General features: G+C 38.9%; 1 protein-coding gene across 5 annotated transcripts in view; it reads right to left on the bottom strand.

Annotated features, from left to right (window-relative positions):
- USP6NL (USP6 N-terminal like) overlaps positions 1-16,585 on the bottom strand; it is a 118,647-nt gene that overhangs the window by 88,940 nt on the left and 13,122 nt on the right. Inside the window, exon 1 of one of the 5 annotated variants that reach the window (XM_084517725.1) lies at positions 4,823-5,473. The exons of the other annotated variants lie outside the window; for them this stretch is intronic. Within the exon in view, the coding sequence (XP_084373851.1) occupies positions 4,823-4,895 (73 nt within the window). The 5' untranslated portion in view covers positions 4,896-5,473. Of the gene's footprint in view, positions 1-4,822; positions 5,474-16,585 lie in introns of those variants that run through there. 5 annotated transcript variants of the gene reach the window in all.

Genomic DNA, 16,585 nt, shown 5'->3' with positions numbered 1-16,585 from the left:
TGGGCGCCAAAAAAGACTGTCGTGGTTTAACCCGACCGGCAGCTAAACACCACGCAGCCGTTCGCTCACCCTCCCCCCTCCCTCTCTGGGACGGGGGAGAGAAATGGAAAGTGAAGCCCGTGAGTTGAGATAAAGACAGTTTAATAAGACAGGAAAAAAAAATAACAAAATAATAATAACAATAATAATAATGATGATACAATGGTGATAATACGAAAGTAATAATAGTATGTACAAACAAGTGATGCACAATGCAATTGCTCACCACCCGCTGACCGATGCCCAGCCTAACCCCGAGCAGTCCGGCCCCCTCCCCCCGGCTAGCCACCCCTATATATTGTTTAGCATGACGTCAGATGGTATGGAATACCCCTTTGGCTAGTTTGGGTCACCTGTCCTGGGTCTGTCCCCTCCCAGCTCTTACTGCACCCCCCAGCCTGCCCATTGGCAGGACAGAGCAAAGGCTGAGATGTCCTTGGCTTAGTATAAGCACTGCTCTGCAACAATTAAAGCATCGGGGTGTTATCAGCACTCTTCTCATTCTAAGCCAAAACACAGCATTCCACCAGCTACTAGGAAGAAAATTAATTCTGTGCTAACTGAAACCAGGACAAAGATGGAGAAAATAAAATAAACAACCTATTTCAAAAGAAATACACCAGAAGGAGGACCACAGATTTCTTGCAAAGTCTGGGAGATAAGGTTCTCCCAGAGAACCATCTGCAAGCAAATTCAGGCAGCATCTTCACGAGTGTGAGCTATTACTGGGATATTTCCAGAATGAAAATTAACTTTGAAACTGAAGATATTTATTAGCTTTGTCTGCAACCTAGATGGCTGAGATACGGTATGTACCCCAATGAAATATAGGGGATTCCTGAAGGAGCATTACCGGTGGCTTACAGCCCAAATACTGCAGTGGCCAAGCATATGCTCCCTCTTGCAATCTCTAAAAACAACCTCAAACTTAAGTTTTCCATTAGTCATCTTTTACACTGAACTTTGCACACTTTGTAATTTGGTGATTTTAATTTGGTTGTCTTATCTGCTGAACATATTTCAATGCAACGTCGTTTTTCTATTCTAACATCAAGGTGATGCTGCCAGTTATGCTCTGCTGCAGCCATCTGTAAGAAGGAAGAGGGGGGAAGAGGTAAACCAAGAATATTTTTTATTTTAAACAATTTTGATTTCAACCTGGATTTCGGACACAGAAAAAAAAAAGAAAATAAACCATACATGTATGGTTTACATTGATTTCTCCAGGAGAAGTAACATTAGAACTATTTGTTTGAATACAGACAGGTTTCAGATCTCGTGAAATACATGGCCTTGAATGAGAACACTTATCAAGAGAATTTCATCCTGACATGATTTTGGACTTTATCCAAAGCCAAGGTTTCAAGGTTATATACATATATTTTTAAAGCCTTATGAAATAAAATAGTGACAACCTCTTTATTTATTTGCAACTTCTTATTCACCTTCAAAGTTACAGAAAATGGTAAAAAGCTAAAGTGTTAGCCTTGCTCCAATAAATGGATTAGGAACTTTTTTTTTTTTTTTTTAACTAACCTGATGTTATCTAAATACAGTAAGGGTCTGGATTTTCCAATTAAAAACAAGCAAACAAAACACACACACACACAAAGCAACCACCACTACCACCCCCCCCCAGAAAAACCACACTCAGCTTTCACAGCAATTGGAAGATTGCTGGACACAATTAAATGGTTTTGTTTTTTTACTTTAAAAATAAATAAAACTCTTGGGACTCAAGTTCTAATTAGTGCATTACAAAAATATATATATGTATGAAAACAGCTGTTAGACATTATAAAGCAAAACTTACTGTTTAGCTCATTATATCCATCACTAAGCAAGAACCTCACAGGGCTAGGGAAAATTTGGGGGATGTGAGCCTTTTCAACAGCCAAAGAGTAAAGATAAATTATAACTAAAGGACTTACAACTGGGAGACGAGCACTCTATTTGCAGAAGTTAGCCTTGTATTTGTAAACCATTTAATCACCCTCTTATGATATAGAAAGTGAAATCTAATTTAACTAGAGGCATGAGTCACAGCCACAATGAAAACAAACTCTGGCCTATAACAAACAATTAGACTCAGCAGCTTTGGCAAGCTGCTCAACTACCCGATTAAATTCACATCTCAACCCGTGAAACGTTAAGAACGGGTTCCTTTTAAATAACATTCCTCAAGACTTTCTTCAGCAGGGATTGAATTTTCCTCTCCACAGCCGCTACCGCAGGACTTATAATAAGCTTCTGTTGTGAAACCACAAATGCAAAAAGGACGTGTTCTTGGCTAATAACCGTGTTTCTAGGTCTCAGCTGAAAGTGAGCTTTGGGGAAGTTGAAGGCTGGGGGAATCCTTTCCCCCATAACCTTGCACACTATTTAGGAAAGTAATTATAAAGTTAGGACACTCAATTTCAAAGACAAGGTTTTAAACTAGATGCGGCATAAGAAATATGCAATTAATACATTACCCTACTTTGAAATGTCTCCCCCACATCAGTTAAGGACCTACTGAGGGAGACACTCTTCCTACACTTTTCCTCCCCTCCACAGGTCCAGTGCTCCCTGCAAGTATCAGCCCAGGTATTTTCAGTGTCATTTTCCTGGGTTCCTGATTTTCATGACAAAAGGACAGGTTCTTACAGTAAATTTTATTCATGCAACATGAGACCAATGAACTTTAAACTCTACCCAAAAACATATTTTAAGGATGAACGCACTTTTTAAGAAGAAATAGAGGGCTCACCTGAGGAATGCAATTAAAAACATCGGATGTTTACCAACACTAATTTGAAAGCACATTTGTAAACCCTTCACACACCAGCCCTCCTGTCTCAGTGAATTCACCTCGCATTCACACTGGGCTTCCTAGCAACTCTTCCTTTACAAATACATTTTTCCATTTACTGAAAACAATGCTGAGAATGAGTCATTTCTGTAGAATACAGCCCCTCACATACACCAGATGCCTAATGTTGCATGCTGTGAGGAAAGAAGACGAGGAAACTAATGCCTACTCAGATTGCTGTATTTATTACAGAAGTCTGCCAGCATTTTGCATCGTTTCCTTCAGAATGTTTCAGTTTGTTTGTTTTTTTTTTTTAATGTTAAGATCTTAACATTGCTCATAAAAAAAAATTGCTACCAAGTTCTCCAAGAGCTAATATCTAATTAGCTCAGCTGCTAGCACCCCGAGAACACTGCCCAAACAATGGCCAAAAGGGGTCTGAAACAAATGGGGGTGGCTGGTGGGGGGCATGGGGGAGGAATCAAAGCTTTGCAACTCATATTCCGAGCATCTCTTCATGTTTTTCAAGGCTTGCACTTCCAATTCAGTTGAATCAGTTCCAATAAACAAGTTTTTATATTTTTGGTGTTACCTTCGTAAGTTCTTATAGCTCTTCTCTGAAAAGCAAGCCTGACTAGTTAGCTACACTCAGAACAGACACAAACTTCCATCCCCTTCGTTTTTCTCTCTAACAAGTGGAGCGTAAGGAAACAAATCCAAACCTGAAGATGAACGGAGAACTGATACCGAGTAATTCACTGTGATGATATTATACAACTGCTGGGTGGGACGTTCAGCCAGTCACTACAAAATCTAAGGAATTAATTAGGAAGTTTGGTTTCATGAAATGCACACCCCTTTTTTTTTTTTTTTTTTTTCTTTTCCCCAGAATAGAGACGATAGAAGTGGGTCCCAATTCTACCTCCACTCATGTTGTTTTCTTACAGTGGTGTTTTGTTAACTAATTCCTTTGAATTACAGCAGCCTGATATGATTAGATAAGTGCTCTGAATTAAGGATACTTGCCTTTAGCCACAGATTACATGTAACGGCAGAAGAGAACAATGCCACAGTAACAGGCAGACGCAGACGCTATGGGCTGTATATTATTCATGACCTATTCAGCAGGAAATAAAGTGCTCCCAGAAAATTAATTCTGGTAATAAAGGAGTGCAATTTTTAAGACAGCTTTATGAATTATTTTGTTCCTCTACAAAACGTATATTCAGCAATTGCAAATAATTAAGATGTAAAAGTAACAATGAACAGTAGGAGGGGGGAAAAAAGTGTTTAATTAGTCCTTAATTAGATAAGTATGCCAGATAGTGCAAAGGATGGAACTAGTTTCAAGGAGGAAAAAAAAAAAAATAGAAACAAACATCCAACACACTGAAGAGAACAAAGAAAAAAGCATTTAACATCAATTAATTTCAAACAATAATTATTTCAAGTAATGTTTTGCACACTTGCAAGAGCCATTTCAGATTTTGAAGTTAGCTGAAGTCTAGAAATAATCTAATTTTGAAACCTAAACAGCAGTGCAGCTGTGTATGTTCAGTCTCTCTCATTTCCATAAGCACTGAAGAAGCCTATTTTTGCTCTTATTCTCATTTAGAATACTTAAGCTTCTAAAAACTATTCTGATGGGATTATATAGAATATAGTTGCTATTTTCACAGCCTGAGCTACCCAGACAAGAAAAACATTTCTTTAGCCCAGAAAAATAAGGAAAAGATCTTCAGAACAACAGTAGCAGTTACAAATGCTGACAAACTCCATCTTCAGCATAATAAACGTCATCGGGATTCTCTTTGGGAAAGCTGCAGTTGCAAAGCGATCATAATTAGGCTTAATATAGTTCAAAGCTAGATTATGGGAGCTGTACATGCCACAGAAAATTAAGTAAATATTCAACTATAACCAAGCTCCAACATATTTCAGATTTATAGTAAATTACTCGGAACACTGAATACAACCCAGTGCTGCTCTTACCTTTCTTAGCAGCATCTGTTCTCCGTCTTGCTGGCGATACCAGATCCTTTACAATCTGTAGCACCTGAATCATTGCTCCTTAGCAGGATCAAAAGAGACTGGATGCGCCTCCGAAATTCCAACAGGTTTCATCCCTACACAGTATTACATGGCTGTCTTCTGAATGCTCAGGCAAAACTGATGCAGGAAGAACTCAGCTACCTTCAGAGCAAGATTTCTGCCTGACGACTCTCCAGGCTGGGGTGATGGATTTAAAGTGACTTCAGCACAAGGAAACAAAAAACTGCAAGCAGTCCTAAACGTATTTCTGCAGAACATTTTAAAAATTACTTACTGAAGAGAATGCATACCGATTTCTCTAAATAAAGTTCAAAGGAAACGTTCACACCAGGAAGTAAAGAAAACACCTCTTGAAACGAATGCCAGTTGCAGCAACGTGCTCCCCCAGGCATACCCACCTAAGAAGTGGGGCTGCATCCTCTTTTCAAGTCTGAATCGATTCATGAAATTTCACATCATGTTTTAAGAGAGCTACTGGTGCAGGGTAGAGACAGCGTCAGACCTACTAACAGAACTCAAATTGAATCTAGCTTGCTAAACTCCAGCAGGCATAAGCAAGCACCTGCTAAAAAGAGGCACTTGGCTCCCCTTCCTCCCCCCGAACACACACCTCTGACACCCTCCGACGTGACTGGAATCCTTGCACACCAGGAAACAAGCTGGAAATCCAGGGAGCATTTCAGGAGTTCTCTCTCTCACCACCAGAGGCCCAGAGAACAGTTGCAGCTCAGGTACTATCATTACTTTTGGCAGGTAATTTTAAGCAGACAAATGGCAGTGTGTGCCCCACAACATTTTTAATGCCATTTGGAAAACGTACAAAGGCACTTCAGAAATCCTTCCTGTCAAAGATTTTACAGGGCTAAGAAAGAAAAGAATCATGAGAAATCATGTTTTATACGGTTGCATTAAATAACTGTCAGCCCCGAAGAGCCTCTGTGAATGCTTTTGGAAACTGAATTCCTACACAGCATCATAGGGCCTCATCTGCACAAAGAGAGCAATTTAGAAAGCCAACTTCGTTTTCTGTAAACCATAACATCAGAACAAACCCAGGCCACAACCAACCAAGGCACGAGATGCATTCTCTGGCCTTTAGACCTTCTGTTCCCATTGCTTAAGTGTTACGAGTTGGGAGGAGAGGTCATCTCTTTCCATTTCCAGCTGCTGATCACACGCATGTCAGATTTAAGATTTGCTGGCGTATTTACCCACATGCACGTTGGTCTGTTGAAACACGCACAGTGTAGGCACGACAAACTGTTTCTCTTCTGGTAGGCTCATTTACATTCTGCCCGTTAATCCACCCCTGCCAGAAGTAATAACATTCCCGAGTACTATCATATTTGGTTTGGCAAAACAAAGACAACTAAAATCATTATCTCTGACAAGCCATCCAATTTCTTTTCCCACCCTGCAAATATGTCCACTCAATGGGAAGCTTGAAGACTATTACTGTGCAGCTAGAATTTCTCTCTTCCCAAGAGAGGACTCTTCAAGCTCTCTGAAATGAAATGTCTAGCTCTTCACGTAGAGAATAATTTCCAACTCCTATACATAAACTTAAATTCCAGGTTTCAGACAAATTACTTTATACGTAGAGAGGGAAGGAAAAAAATATATAAATAGATGTTTCCAGAAAAAAAAAAGTATAATTTCAAAACATTTATTTAAAGATGCAATATACAGGGTTGCCTGATAAAGTTTGCTTGTTAATAATATGGACCTCTACATTTCTGCTGTAAGAACTTTCCCACTGTTATATTTCCATGATGTGTTTGTTCTTAATTTAGTTGGGTTATCGACCAACTTGTCTGCAAGTTACAGATATAAACTCAAAGGAATATCATTGCTTACAGCTAAATGACATCGTAAATTTACTCTGAAAAGCCGACCAAGTTTATGGTTTGCATAAGCATACAACCATCTTTACAGCACTATGAATTATTTTTGTCTTTAACAGACATATATTAAAGACAGAAAAAACGAAGAGGAGCACCGTACAATAAAATCCCCAGTAATAACTGAATAAATGTTTAACCAACTAACATGTGAGTATACCTTACAGATCCTGAAGGTGATTTATAACTGAACTAGATTAATCTACAGCAAGGTTCTGAAGTGTTGGAGAAGCAAGAGAACAGTGGGCTGACAAAGAGCAACAGTAGAGAAGAGGGAATGTAGCAAGAGAGAAGGGAATAGAAGGTATATTTTCTGCTTGCTTTCATGTCACCATTATTTTCACGATTCAGGAAGGGAGCAATATCAATAGTAAAAAGAGAAATCACAGCTACTGAAGTGCTGCATTTAACACCCAAAAAAGGATTACAGCTGTTCCCTACTGGGAAAACAGAAGTTGCTCCATTTTCTTCAAAACGATTTCTTCTCCCAGATGATTAACCGGAGAAGGTTTCTTAGATGATTTTCAGGTCTTTTGGACTATGACAAAAATACAAAACTAGTACCTACAAAAGTCTGCAGAACAGTCATGAGAAAGGCTTTTATCTCGTGTTCACCAGCGTCTCTCTCTCCTAAAGGGAGGTTCACAAGCACTTCAGGACTAGCAATCATTTTCATATACACCTGCCTCCCTCAGCATGAAACAGTCTGAAAGGATGGCATACATAGTAGTTTCCTTCTTGTCCTATTTGAGAAATTGTAATTTATAACAAGAAAAAAAAGCTTTAAAATGAACTTAAGAAACGGTAATCAAGTTTACTAAACATCCTGTTTGCAAGAAGAGACGGATACACAAGATAAACCAAAACGAAACCAAGTGTCATAACCTTAGCGTAAGAATTTAAGCAGGCTCTGCTTGAGGAAGAAAAGTAAAGTTACATCTTGGTGCATATCACGTGAATTCCCACTCATCACTTGCATTTTCAACAGCTAGTTAGCTGAGCAATATGGGCTTGTTACTGTTCTTGCATTTTGCCTTTCTTCCTTAACTTCAAAACTTTAGGAAATAAAGGAACCACACACGTTATAACCCTGACAAAATACTTTTGTATGAGAAGAAGCAGTTAACCAGGACTGGATTTTATGGATCACGGTGGTTACCTCTTCACCTCTCCTAACTATAAAGAAAAGAAAGATCTGCATCCTGATTAGCTGGCTGCCAAAATAAGCAATGTTTCTATTAATGTAATTATAGTTAGCTGGTCTTTGAAAGGAGTTTTTTCATAAAGCATACTGCCAGGAGCTAACGTGTTTACAGCACAAAGGATGCTGCAAAGTTATGGCTCAGTGGATATTTGTCGAACAACAATTAGGGGGAAAAAAATCAGAATTTAAGTTTAAGCAAAACTTTTTCCCCCCCATCGCTCTCTTTTTATAATCCGAAGTTGTTATAAAGCCTAGACAGAATGCCATGAATAAAACACACACACACACACACATCGTGAACCCTCAGGGTAATCCCAGACAGCCCTGCAGCTAAACTACCCCAAAACACACCCATTTGTTGTGCCCTGGTTTGCAGAAAGGAGGATGTACAAGCTACTTAGAAAAAGCAACACCAACACCCACCACTAAAATGGCTTGAGGGAATTCATTCATACGCACAGTAGGCCTGTACACATTTTTATTTGAGATGCAAAGTTATCTTGACCATTCTTTTTCCATTTCACATCAGTCTGACCGGGCTAGAATTCAGTTTACATGCCACATCTCCACAGAAACCTACGCAATTCTGTCTTCATAATCCTACCTTGTGTTCCCTATGGAGCAGACCGGAATTATTCATGTCCTTTTCCTTACCTGCTAGACTCTAAACATGGTTAAGATATCTACGGGCTGACAAACCCAAAAGAAACAGACAGTTCATAATGGGCAGAGAGAAATTTGGGGGAAGCAGCCATGGCAAAGTATCAGCCTGAGATCCAGTCCTGTCGCTACCCATTTCAACAAATACAGAATCAAGCTTGAAGTCTTGCCATCACCATCTAGAAATCAGATAACTGTATACATCAAAGATTTCATCTGACATCTCTTTAGTTCTGCAAAAGAGAAAAGCCTGATGTTATAGATGTGGATTTACAAAAGTCAAGGTCCATCTGCCTTTTGAACCCCTCTTTCTACATCTGAAAAAAAAATAAATAAATAAAAAATAAAAATAATAAAAAAAAAAAAGCTTAAACACTTCAGAGTCAGTAGGACTATTCATAACAAGGGCTATAAAAAGCCAGGTACCAGCAGCAGTGAAGGCAGATGTTCTTAACGACCAATTTGAATGTTTGCTTTAGAAGCTGCAGTTTCAGAAGCCACACACGGCCGAACTGCTTCATCTCCCCTCCTATCTTAACACAGCAGCTTGGACAACGAAGCAGATTTTCTTACAGGGAGCAACAAAAGTTTTATAAGCAAGAAAAAAGTTTCTCGGAATTAGAGTAGCTTAAAAGGATTAAGGAAATGCAAGTAAGGTACGGTAGTTGGAAAAAGATTCTTTAAATACCAGAAAAAAGGAAAAACGTATTCTAAAAATATTTGCATGGCAATTTCCCAGTACATACTTTCTTGAGAACAGTGATAAAATCAGGTACAACCTACCCAAGAATTAAGTCACAGCAATACCTTAAATATCAACAGAAACAATTTGTTTTACAATACTCCTCTCTGACTTTCCCTGTCACAATTGGTCTTCAAATGAATATCTCAAAATAAATAAGCATTGAGCTCTAAGACAGGCACTGTATCATGATACAAATTACTCCTAGAGCAGCTGTCAAGCAGGCTATCCATCCTTTCTCACTAATATTTTGAATTAATTTTCCAATCCATAACCTGAAGCCTACAGTTTTCATTCGTTAGGTAATCAATAGTCAGGTCCAGTTGGCACAGGAGAATTTTGGAGTTCCACACATCAATAACTAACCCCCACCCCCACCGAATGTCTGAATCTTCATTATTTTCCAAAGAGTATTCTCGGACAGTAATAAAGGGAACCATGAAAAGGGAAGCAAAGAAAACCAAATGTTCTCAAGACATCATTTCTGGCATTCTGGTAGCCCTTCCTGGGAAACCGTTTGCACTAGTGACAGAAACCCTGCTTGTTATTCAAGGCATTCATTTTTCAAGGATGACTGCTTTTGGCTATGCATTTTGCATAAAAATAAATAAAATATGCTCACAGTCTTCTAAATAGTAGGATCATCTAGGCTGGGAAAGACCACCTACATCACCAGTCCAACTGTCAACCTGACCTACTGAGTCCCACCACTAAACCACCTCCCTTACTGCCACATCCACGCGTCTTAAACACCCCCAAGGGATGAGTTCTCCCCTCAGCCTCCTTCTTTCCAGTCCAAAGAGCCCTGATTCCCTCACTCGCTCCCCATAACTCGTTTTCTCGTCCCTTCACCAGCTTTGTTGCTCTTCTCTGCACACACTCCAGCAACTCCACATCCTTGTAGCGAGGGCCCCGAACCTGAACACAACATTTGAGGTGCACAAGGAGCCGATCAGTTCCCTGCTCCTGTTGATCAGCACCCCCAGGTCCTTTTCTACTGGGCAGCTTTCCAGCCTCTCTTCCCCCAGCCTGCATCAGAGCCTGGGGGTGTTGTGCCCCAAGCACAGCACCCAGCACTTGGCCTTGTTGAATGTCCTGTGGTTGGACCCAACCCATCGATCCAGCCCATCCAGATCCCTCTGCAGAGCCTTCCTACTCTCAAGCAGATCGATGCTCCTGCCTAGCAGACCAACAATTCCACCTCAGTTGGTATGATTCTGCAGTCATTAACTGCTTAATTCAATGGAATTTGCATTCAGTTAGATTCTTTTTTTTTTCCTTTTTTTGGCAGTTCTGCCCCCATTTTCAAAGCATGAAAGCATGGCTACAGTTTTTAAACAAACTGAGGTCAACGGATGATCCTCTTTTACAAGAAGTCATCTTGGGAGCAGAAAGAAGCTTGGTCTAGATAGAGGCTGGAGAATTAATAAATAATTGTAACAGTAAGCTAGAAGTGCATTCTGATTAAGGAAGAGGCATTTGTTCACATCTTTTATGTCTTTTTCTTTCTACTTAAACATATAAGAAAACTGTTCATTACATTCAGAACTTTATTAAAGGGTCCAAAAGATTAATTCTACCTATTGCAGGCAAATATAAGTACATATATCTATATCAAGCCAAAAAAAAAAAAAAAAAGAAGAAAAAAATGAAAGTTTAGGAGGAAGAAGAAGCGTAAGTGAAGTTCAGCAGCCATTATTGCAGGGTTTGAAGTTTTAAGGAAAGAAACTACACATTGCAAAATCCTGCAACTGCACAACACCCTGACTGTTCTGCCTGTTACTCAATTCATGTTCTTTTTACCCTGTAACTCTTGCTACAACGCATTCAGCAAGTGGATCTAGATGGTATCATGACAGACAGCGACTTTCCCAGAGCCACAAGAGTCACCCTGGCAAACAGTCATCACGCACTAATGGAGAACAGCATCAGATCTTTGTGTTCAAGTATTTCTCAATTAACTGTTTCAAAAAATATGAAAGCAGGTATATTCTGTTTTTTCCTCCCGACAGGTGTGTTTTACACGTATCACGTCTACCAGCAAAATAAGGACGCTGCTTAGTCTACGAGCACGTATTTCCCATAAAAATTGTACCATCAAATCTAGACATACACATGTGTTTAAGTACTTTCAACATCTTTATTGAACTAAGCTACACGGTTCAGCAAGAGTTCAAAAGGCTTTCAAAAGCTCTTGGGTATTTAACCTGTTACATTTTTAACTTGTTAAAAAGGGTAGCGCACAGTGCAGAACTCCTCAGATCCAAAATGAAGTGTTGCAACTATGTGAGTAGGGCTGTGTTAAGCAAGCAACACAGATGTCATGATGAAGAGCAACCACAGAACCTCAGATTCTTTTTATGAGCCTTCAAAATATTTGTCATATTGCTTTCTCCTCTTCCTCATGCCCATGTTGTTCTTCAAAAGACAAAAGGCCACCATGTAATGTAGAGTCATTGAGTAAATAAAGAAAGTGCCAACAAAGCAAGTGGTGTTTTTCCCCCAGCAAAAATGATATCTAAGGACCTCATTTCAATTATGTGATGAAATATTTTCTAAAATGCAGAAGGAGAAAAAAGTCAGTACAAGCTCTCATCGCAGCAAATGTACACCATCCACAGAATTTCTCAGTCTCTCTAATATTATAGTCCTAATCTTTATGTGTTTTTAGCTACATATTTATTTTGCAGACAAAAGCCATGCTAGAGCTCTCAAATAGAAATTACACGTATGTGAAATTGTAATTACAACCAACAGAAACATTTTAAAAGATTTTCCCAAACAGAAGATGCAGCATTTCCTCAATTTTGCATTTCCTGGATTTGGGTCATAGCTGTAGTATCAATTGACATTTATCTTCAAGCTAAGTAATGTTATTGAAATTATTCACCTAAACCTCAGCAAATGGAAAGAAGCCACATTAGTCATTAAAAAGAGATGTTTTGTCATTTTACAATATTAAAAAACAAAACTATTACTATTATACTGACTGAGTATTGACACACGTAATAATTTAATCTGGTAAAAATTAAGGAAATTGAGTGTATGTTTAATTCAAGAGAAACAAAAACCAAAAAAACTTTCCTTTTAATTTAAATCCCTTTCCAGTATCCTGTTGAAAAAGATATAAACGAGGTAAATAACCCCGTCTCACTGAAGCAAAGAAAACCAACAAACTCTGTGCATCACTTTGTTAACAGGACTAAATCCTTACCAACATTTCCATCTTGGTATTTAAGAAATAAAAAAATGCAGCTGTTTATGGCCGCCAGGAAAAATAGCAGACCTTGTTAGTCCACTGCATAAATACACAGTATTTTTATTAAGCCTGCATAGTCACTTTGTGTACCAAATATTCTACAGTAGGACTGGCTCTCTGTAATAAACTCACACTTTTTACAAGTTTTTGAACGCTTTTGGGCTAGTCTAGCAATAACAAAATATCTTTTCACACAAAAACAGCTGTACTACTGATGAAAATACTGCTGTAAACAGAAACTGAAAGACTTCAGTACTTCAAAAGTAACTGAAGGAAATTATCCTGAGGGTCACACATATCAGAAACGATCCACCCTCTGTAAGGAAGTGTGCCTAGATCTATTTGTTTACTGCAGCCATGTTTTAAATCTCTCCTTGTACATTCACTCAGAAAACATGTCTTTAAAATATACTTAACTGATGTATTTAAAAAGCCAGGCTTAGTAATTAGAGTCGAAAATGACAAGTATGTTAACCATGACTACTTAAAGCTAATCCTGGAGTTATGGCTGATATGTATGACAGTGGCCAGCTGTGGCTATCTCTAGGGATCTCCCTGCTTTGCTTTTGTTCTTAGGAATGGAATTAACGTCGTAGAGCACTCTAAGTAGCATGTTACACTTGCTTTGAATCCCATCCTATTTCCTGTAATTTACACACATGACAGCTGTTACCAAAGAGTTCCTCTACTCCCCCACCAATGGAAAAACCTGGTGGAAACACCTGGGCTTCTCAGCCCCACCACTTGCAGACGAACTGCACCAGTGCTAGGCAGAGGCAGGAAGCAGCAGTGTGAAACAGGCTTCTTGGCTCAGCTTTATTTTAAGACAACCACATTATTGAACTGAAGAGCATCTTACTACCTGTTAGAAGAGCAAAAGTAGAGGAATTGTACAGGCTGAAGTGCCTCAGTCCCAACTTTAGCAGACTGTAGTGCATGTAATGTTCTCCATGCTCTCTCCATAGAGAATTTAAACTCATGCCAACAAGTTTCAGTCGAGCATTGTCCATGGTCTGAATGAGGGACAGAACTGCAACACTCTACCCAGTTAGTCAGGCACTGTACCTCTGTACCAGGGCTAGAGGTACACAAAAAGCAGTGCCATCATCCTGTTTGCTGCAGACTAGCCTTTAAGCTGCTCCATTAGGCAGGCCTTGGCATACTGTTTAGCAGGATCACTGAGTTTCAAGTACTGTACAAGAACACAGATTAGGAGTTAGGTCTCCAAATGGATGTCACACTTTATGACTGATGTAATTAAGGAAAAAAAAAAGTCTCAGAGAGTTTCACATAAATATTATTTCTTTATGTTTATTTTAATGCTTGGGGAATAAATAAATCTTGAAACGTCACTAGAAGTGACTCATTAGCCTTTGCTCTAAGAAACATTTTCCTACCACATAGCTAAAGGGAAATCTGTGGCCGTTTTTGTCACTGTTCCTGGCATAGAAAGGAATATGGCAGGGGGAGGAAGCAAGGGGAGAAATAAAAAGCAGAAGTGACAATTCTCAGTTTGTACCTCATCTTTTAAGGGCTAACTATAAACCTAATTTTTCCTCTCTCATCCCCCAAGACCAAGCTCTACTTCTTTCAAAAACTTTTATGGTAACTATGTTTAAAAAATAAAAAGAGAAAGAGAGATGCTACAAGTTTATATAGTTTTTACAACCAGACGTAGAGAAATATAAAATATAGGAAATATGAAATATTCTCCTAAGAATGCAAGGCAATCAGGGTCTGTAGAGCAGACAAAGTATGGCTATAACATAGCATCCCTGATAAGAACAGAGTGCTGCACCTGGCAAGCATCACTTCCAAAAAGTACGTTTGGGTGAGGGCAGGGAAGGAGGGCTGTGTCATTAGAGTGTTTGCACAACTCAAACAGTAGCACCACAAAACAATAGTCCTCGTAAAAGGCTGAAAGAAGTTCTGCTACAAACTAAAGAGAAGGAAAAAGCTTTATATTGAATGCAGCAAAACACATCCTGGTGGGAGACTTACTCCCCTACATCTCTAAAAATTCTGGGAAGTTAACTCCCGCTCCGAGAACAAGCTCTGAGTGAGCCTTTCAGCACTCTGCCATGGAATTAGACAGATGTTCAAAGACCTTTTCAATGGTAAAAGAGAAAGACTGCATTCAAGAATACTTTCATATGGCAAAGCGAAGTGCTTTATTAAAACAAAGTGCCCTTTTATATTAATGTTCTATTAGATTAATGACTGCGTTGGCCAAAAGTACTGCAGATTTTATAGCACGCTGATATGCCTTCTACCCCAGACAATAATTGATTATGTTATGCAACATAAAATATGGCCGGGGGAGGGTGCTAACTTCAGAAATCTTGAGCAGGATAGGTACAGGGATACCTATAGCCTCAAGAAAAATCCACTGCTATCTTGTCAGACTCTCACATCATTTTAAGAATGAAAATCTCTTAATTATAGTAGGGTTCTTTTGCATCCAGAGATTAAATGAACCTTATAAACAGCTGCTTGATAGGATATCACCTAAGTGCAGCTGCTTTGTTTACACAAACATTTGCAAATATCCTTTAACTGTTGAAGCGACAACAGATTGGACAGTTTAAGTGAAGGAAAAAAAAAATCTCAAATTTAAACAAATACAGAGCTACTCCCAGAGCCAGTAACCCTGCTGGGATTACTTGTATTACCTCACTTATAATAACAACCCCAAGTATTTTCAATCCATGCTACAAATCAAAGTTGTTTCCTATCAGAAAGTGCATAAATAATGTCAGAGTAGTTTTTCTTGAAACATGGTCAATTTATCTTAAAATAACCACATGCCCTATAAATCAAGGATTTTTTTTTCCTTGAATATAGGAGAAATAGTGCAAAATGAGGCAACAGCTCACATTTTTCTCAACTGTGATAAAGTTACACTACTGAGCAGCAATGGCTTCATTTTTCCAACACGGCAGTGCATATTATTCCATCAATTGTATGGAAAGGGAAAACGCCGTGACTCACAACAGGCGAGGAAAGTCTTTTAAATACCTCTCAGCACTGCTGCTGGAAGAATTCCTTTTCAGCCCGTTTCAAACCCTTCATCTGACTAAGCTGTTCTTTTGCAAATCCTCTAATTCAATAGGAAATTACAACAGTATGGTGCTTAGTACGGAGCCTCTGCAAAGTCCTCCCTGCAGCAACCAGAACAACATTGTTCTGTGTCTGCACGGTGCCTTGTGCGAGGGGTGGGTGCCTGCCCAGATATCTCCAGCTCTTGGTTTTTGGCCATATTTTAGCAAAGAGTTTCTGCATCCTTTCCTTTGGAACGGACTTGACCACCACACTCAACTTATCGCAGGAATGAATAGGATCCGAGAAGTATGAATTGCTTACATAGCACTGGATACTTGATACTCACTCCAGAGAACAAGGTTACAGTGTTCCTTGCTACTCGCTCCTTCTGCTGCAGGAATACCAAAGATCCACAATAAAGGCATCATTGTGCAATGCTCTATATAAGGGAGTACAGACATAGGCCCAGAGACTAAGATTCAGATTTTAAAATGAAAAAAATGTAACAGAAGAGTATTATCTTGCCAAAGGCATGTACGTCTGTGTACACCAATTTGTCATAACTCTCAGTTCAGTAGTCCTTACTGGCCATCAATGAAAACTGCAAGACAAATTTAGAAGAAAAAAGACACTCTCCCTTTATATATAGATATAAATAAAGGGAAGCGTCCGTGTAATGTGATTTATAAACAGAAAATAATACAAAAGTATATAAAATGTAATGAATGTTATTAAATATGTTTATAAACATACATATTGTAATTTGTCATAATGTATACGTCAATTTTGCCATTATGGGGGTGCACACACAAAAAGAGTTACTTTTTTAAAGTAAATAATTTCTAAATAACTCAACCTTAGTTTTCCTTGCAAATACAACAGAATATATGTGAAG

The sequence above is a fragment of the Aythya ferina genome (assembly GCF_964211825.1).
Source record: "Aythya ferina genome assembly, chromosome: 1".
In the NCBI taxonomy this organism is placed as follows: domain Eukaryota; kingdom Metazoa; phylum Chordata; class Aves; order Anseriformes; family Anatidae; genus Aythya; species Aythya ferina.
The sequence above is the reverse complement of the archived record's forward strand: the minus strand, read 5'-3'. Positions and strand labels throughout refer to the sequence as shown.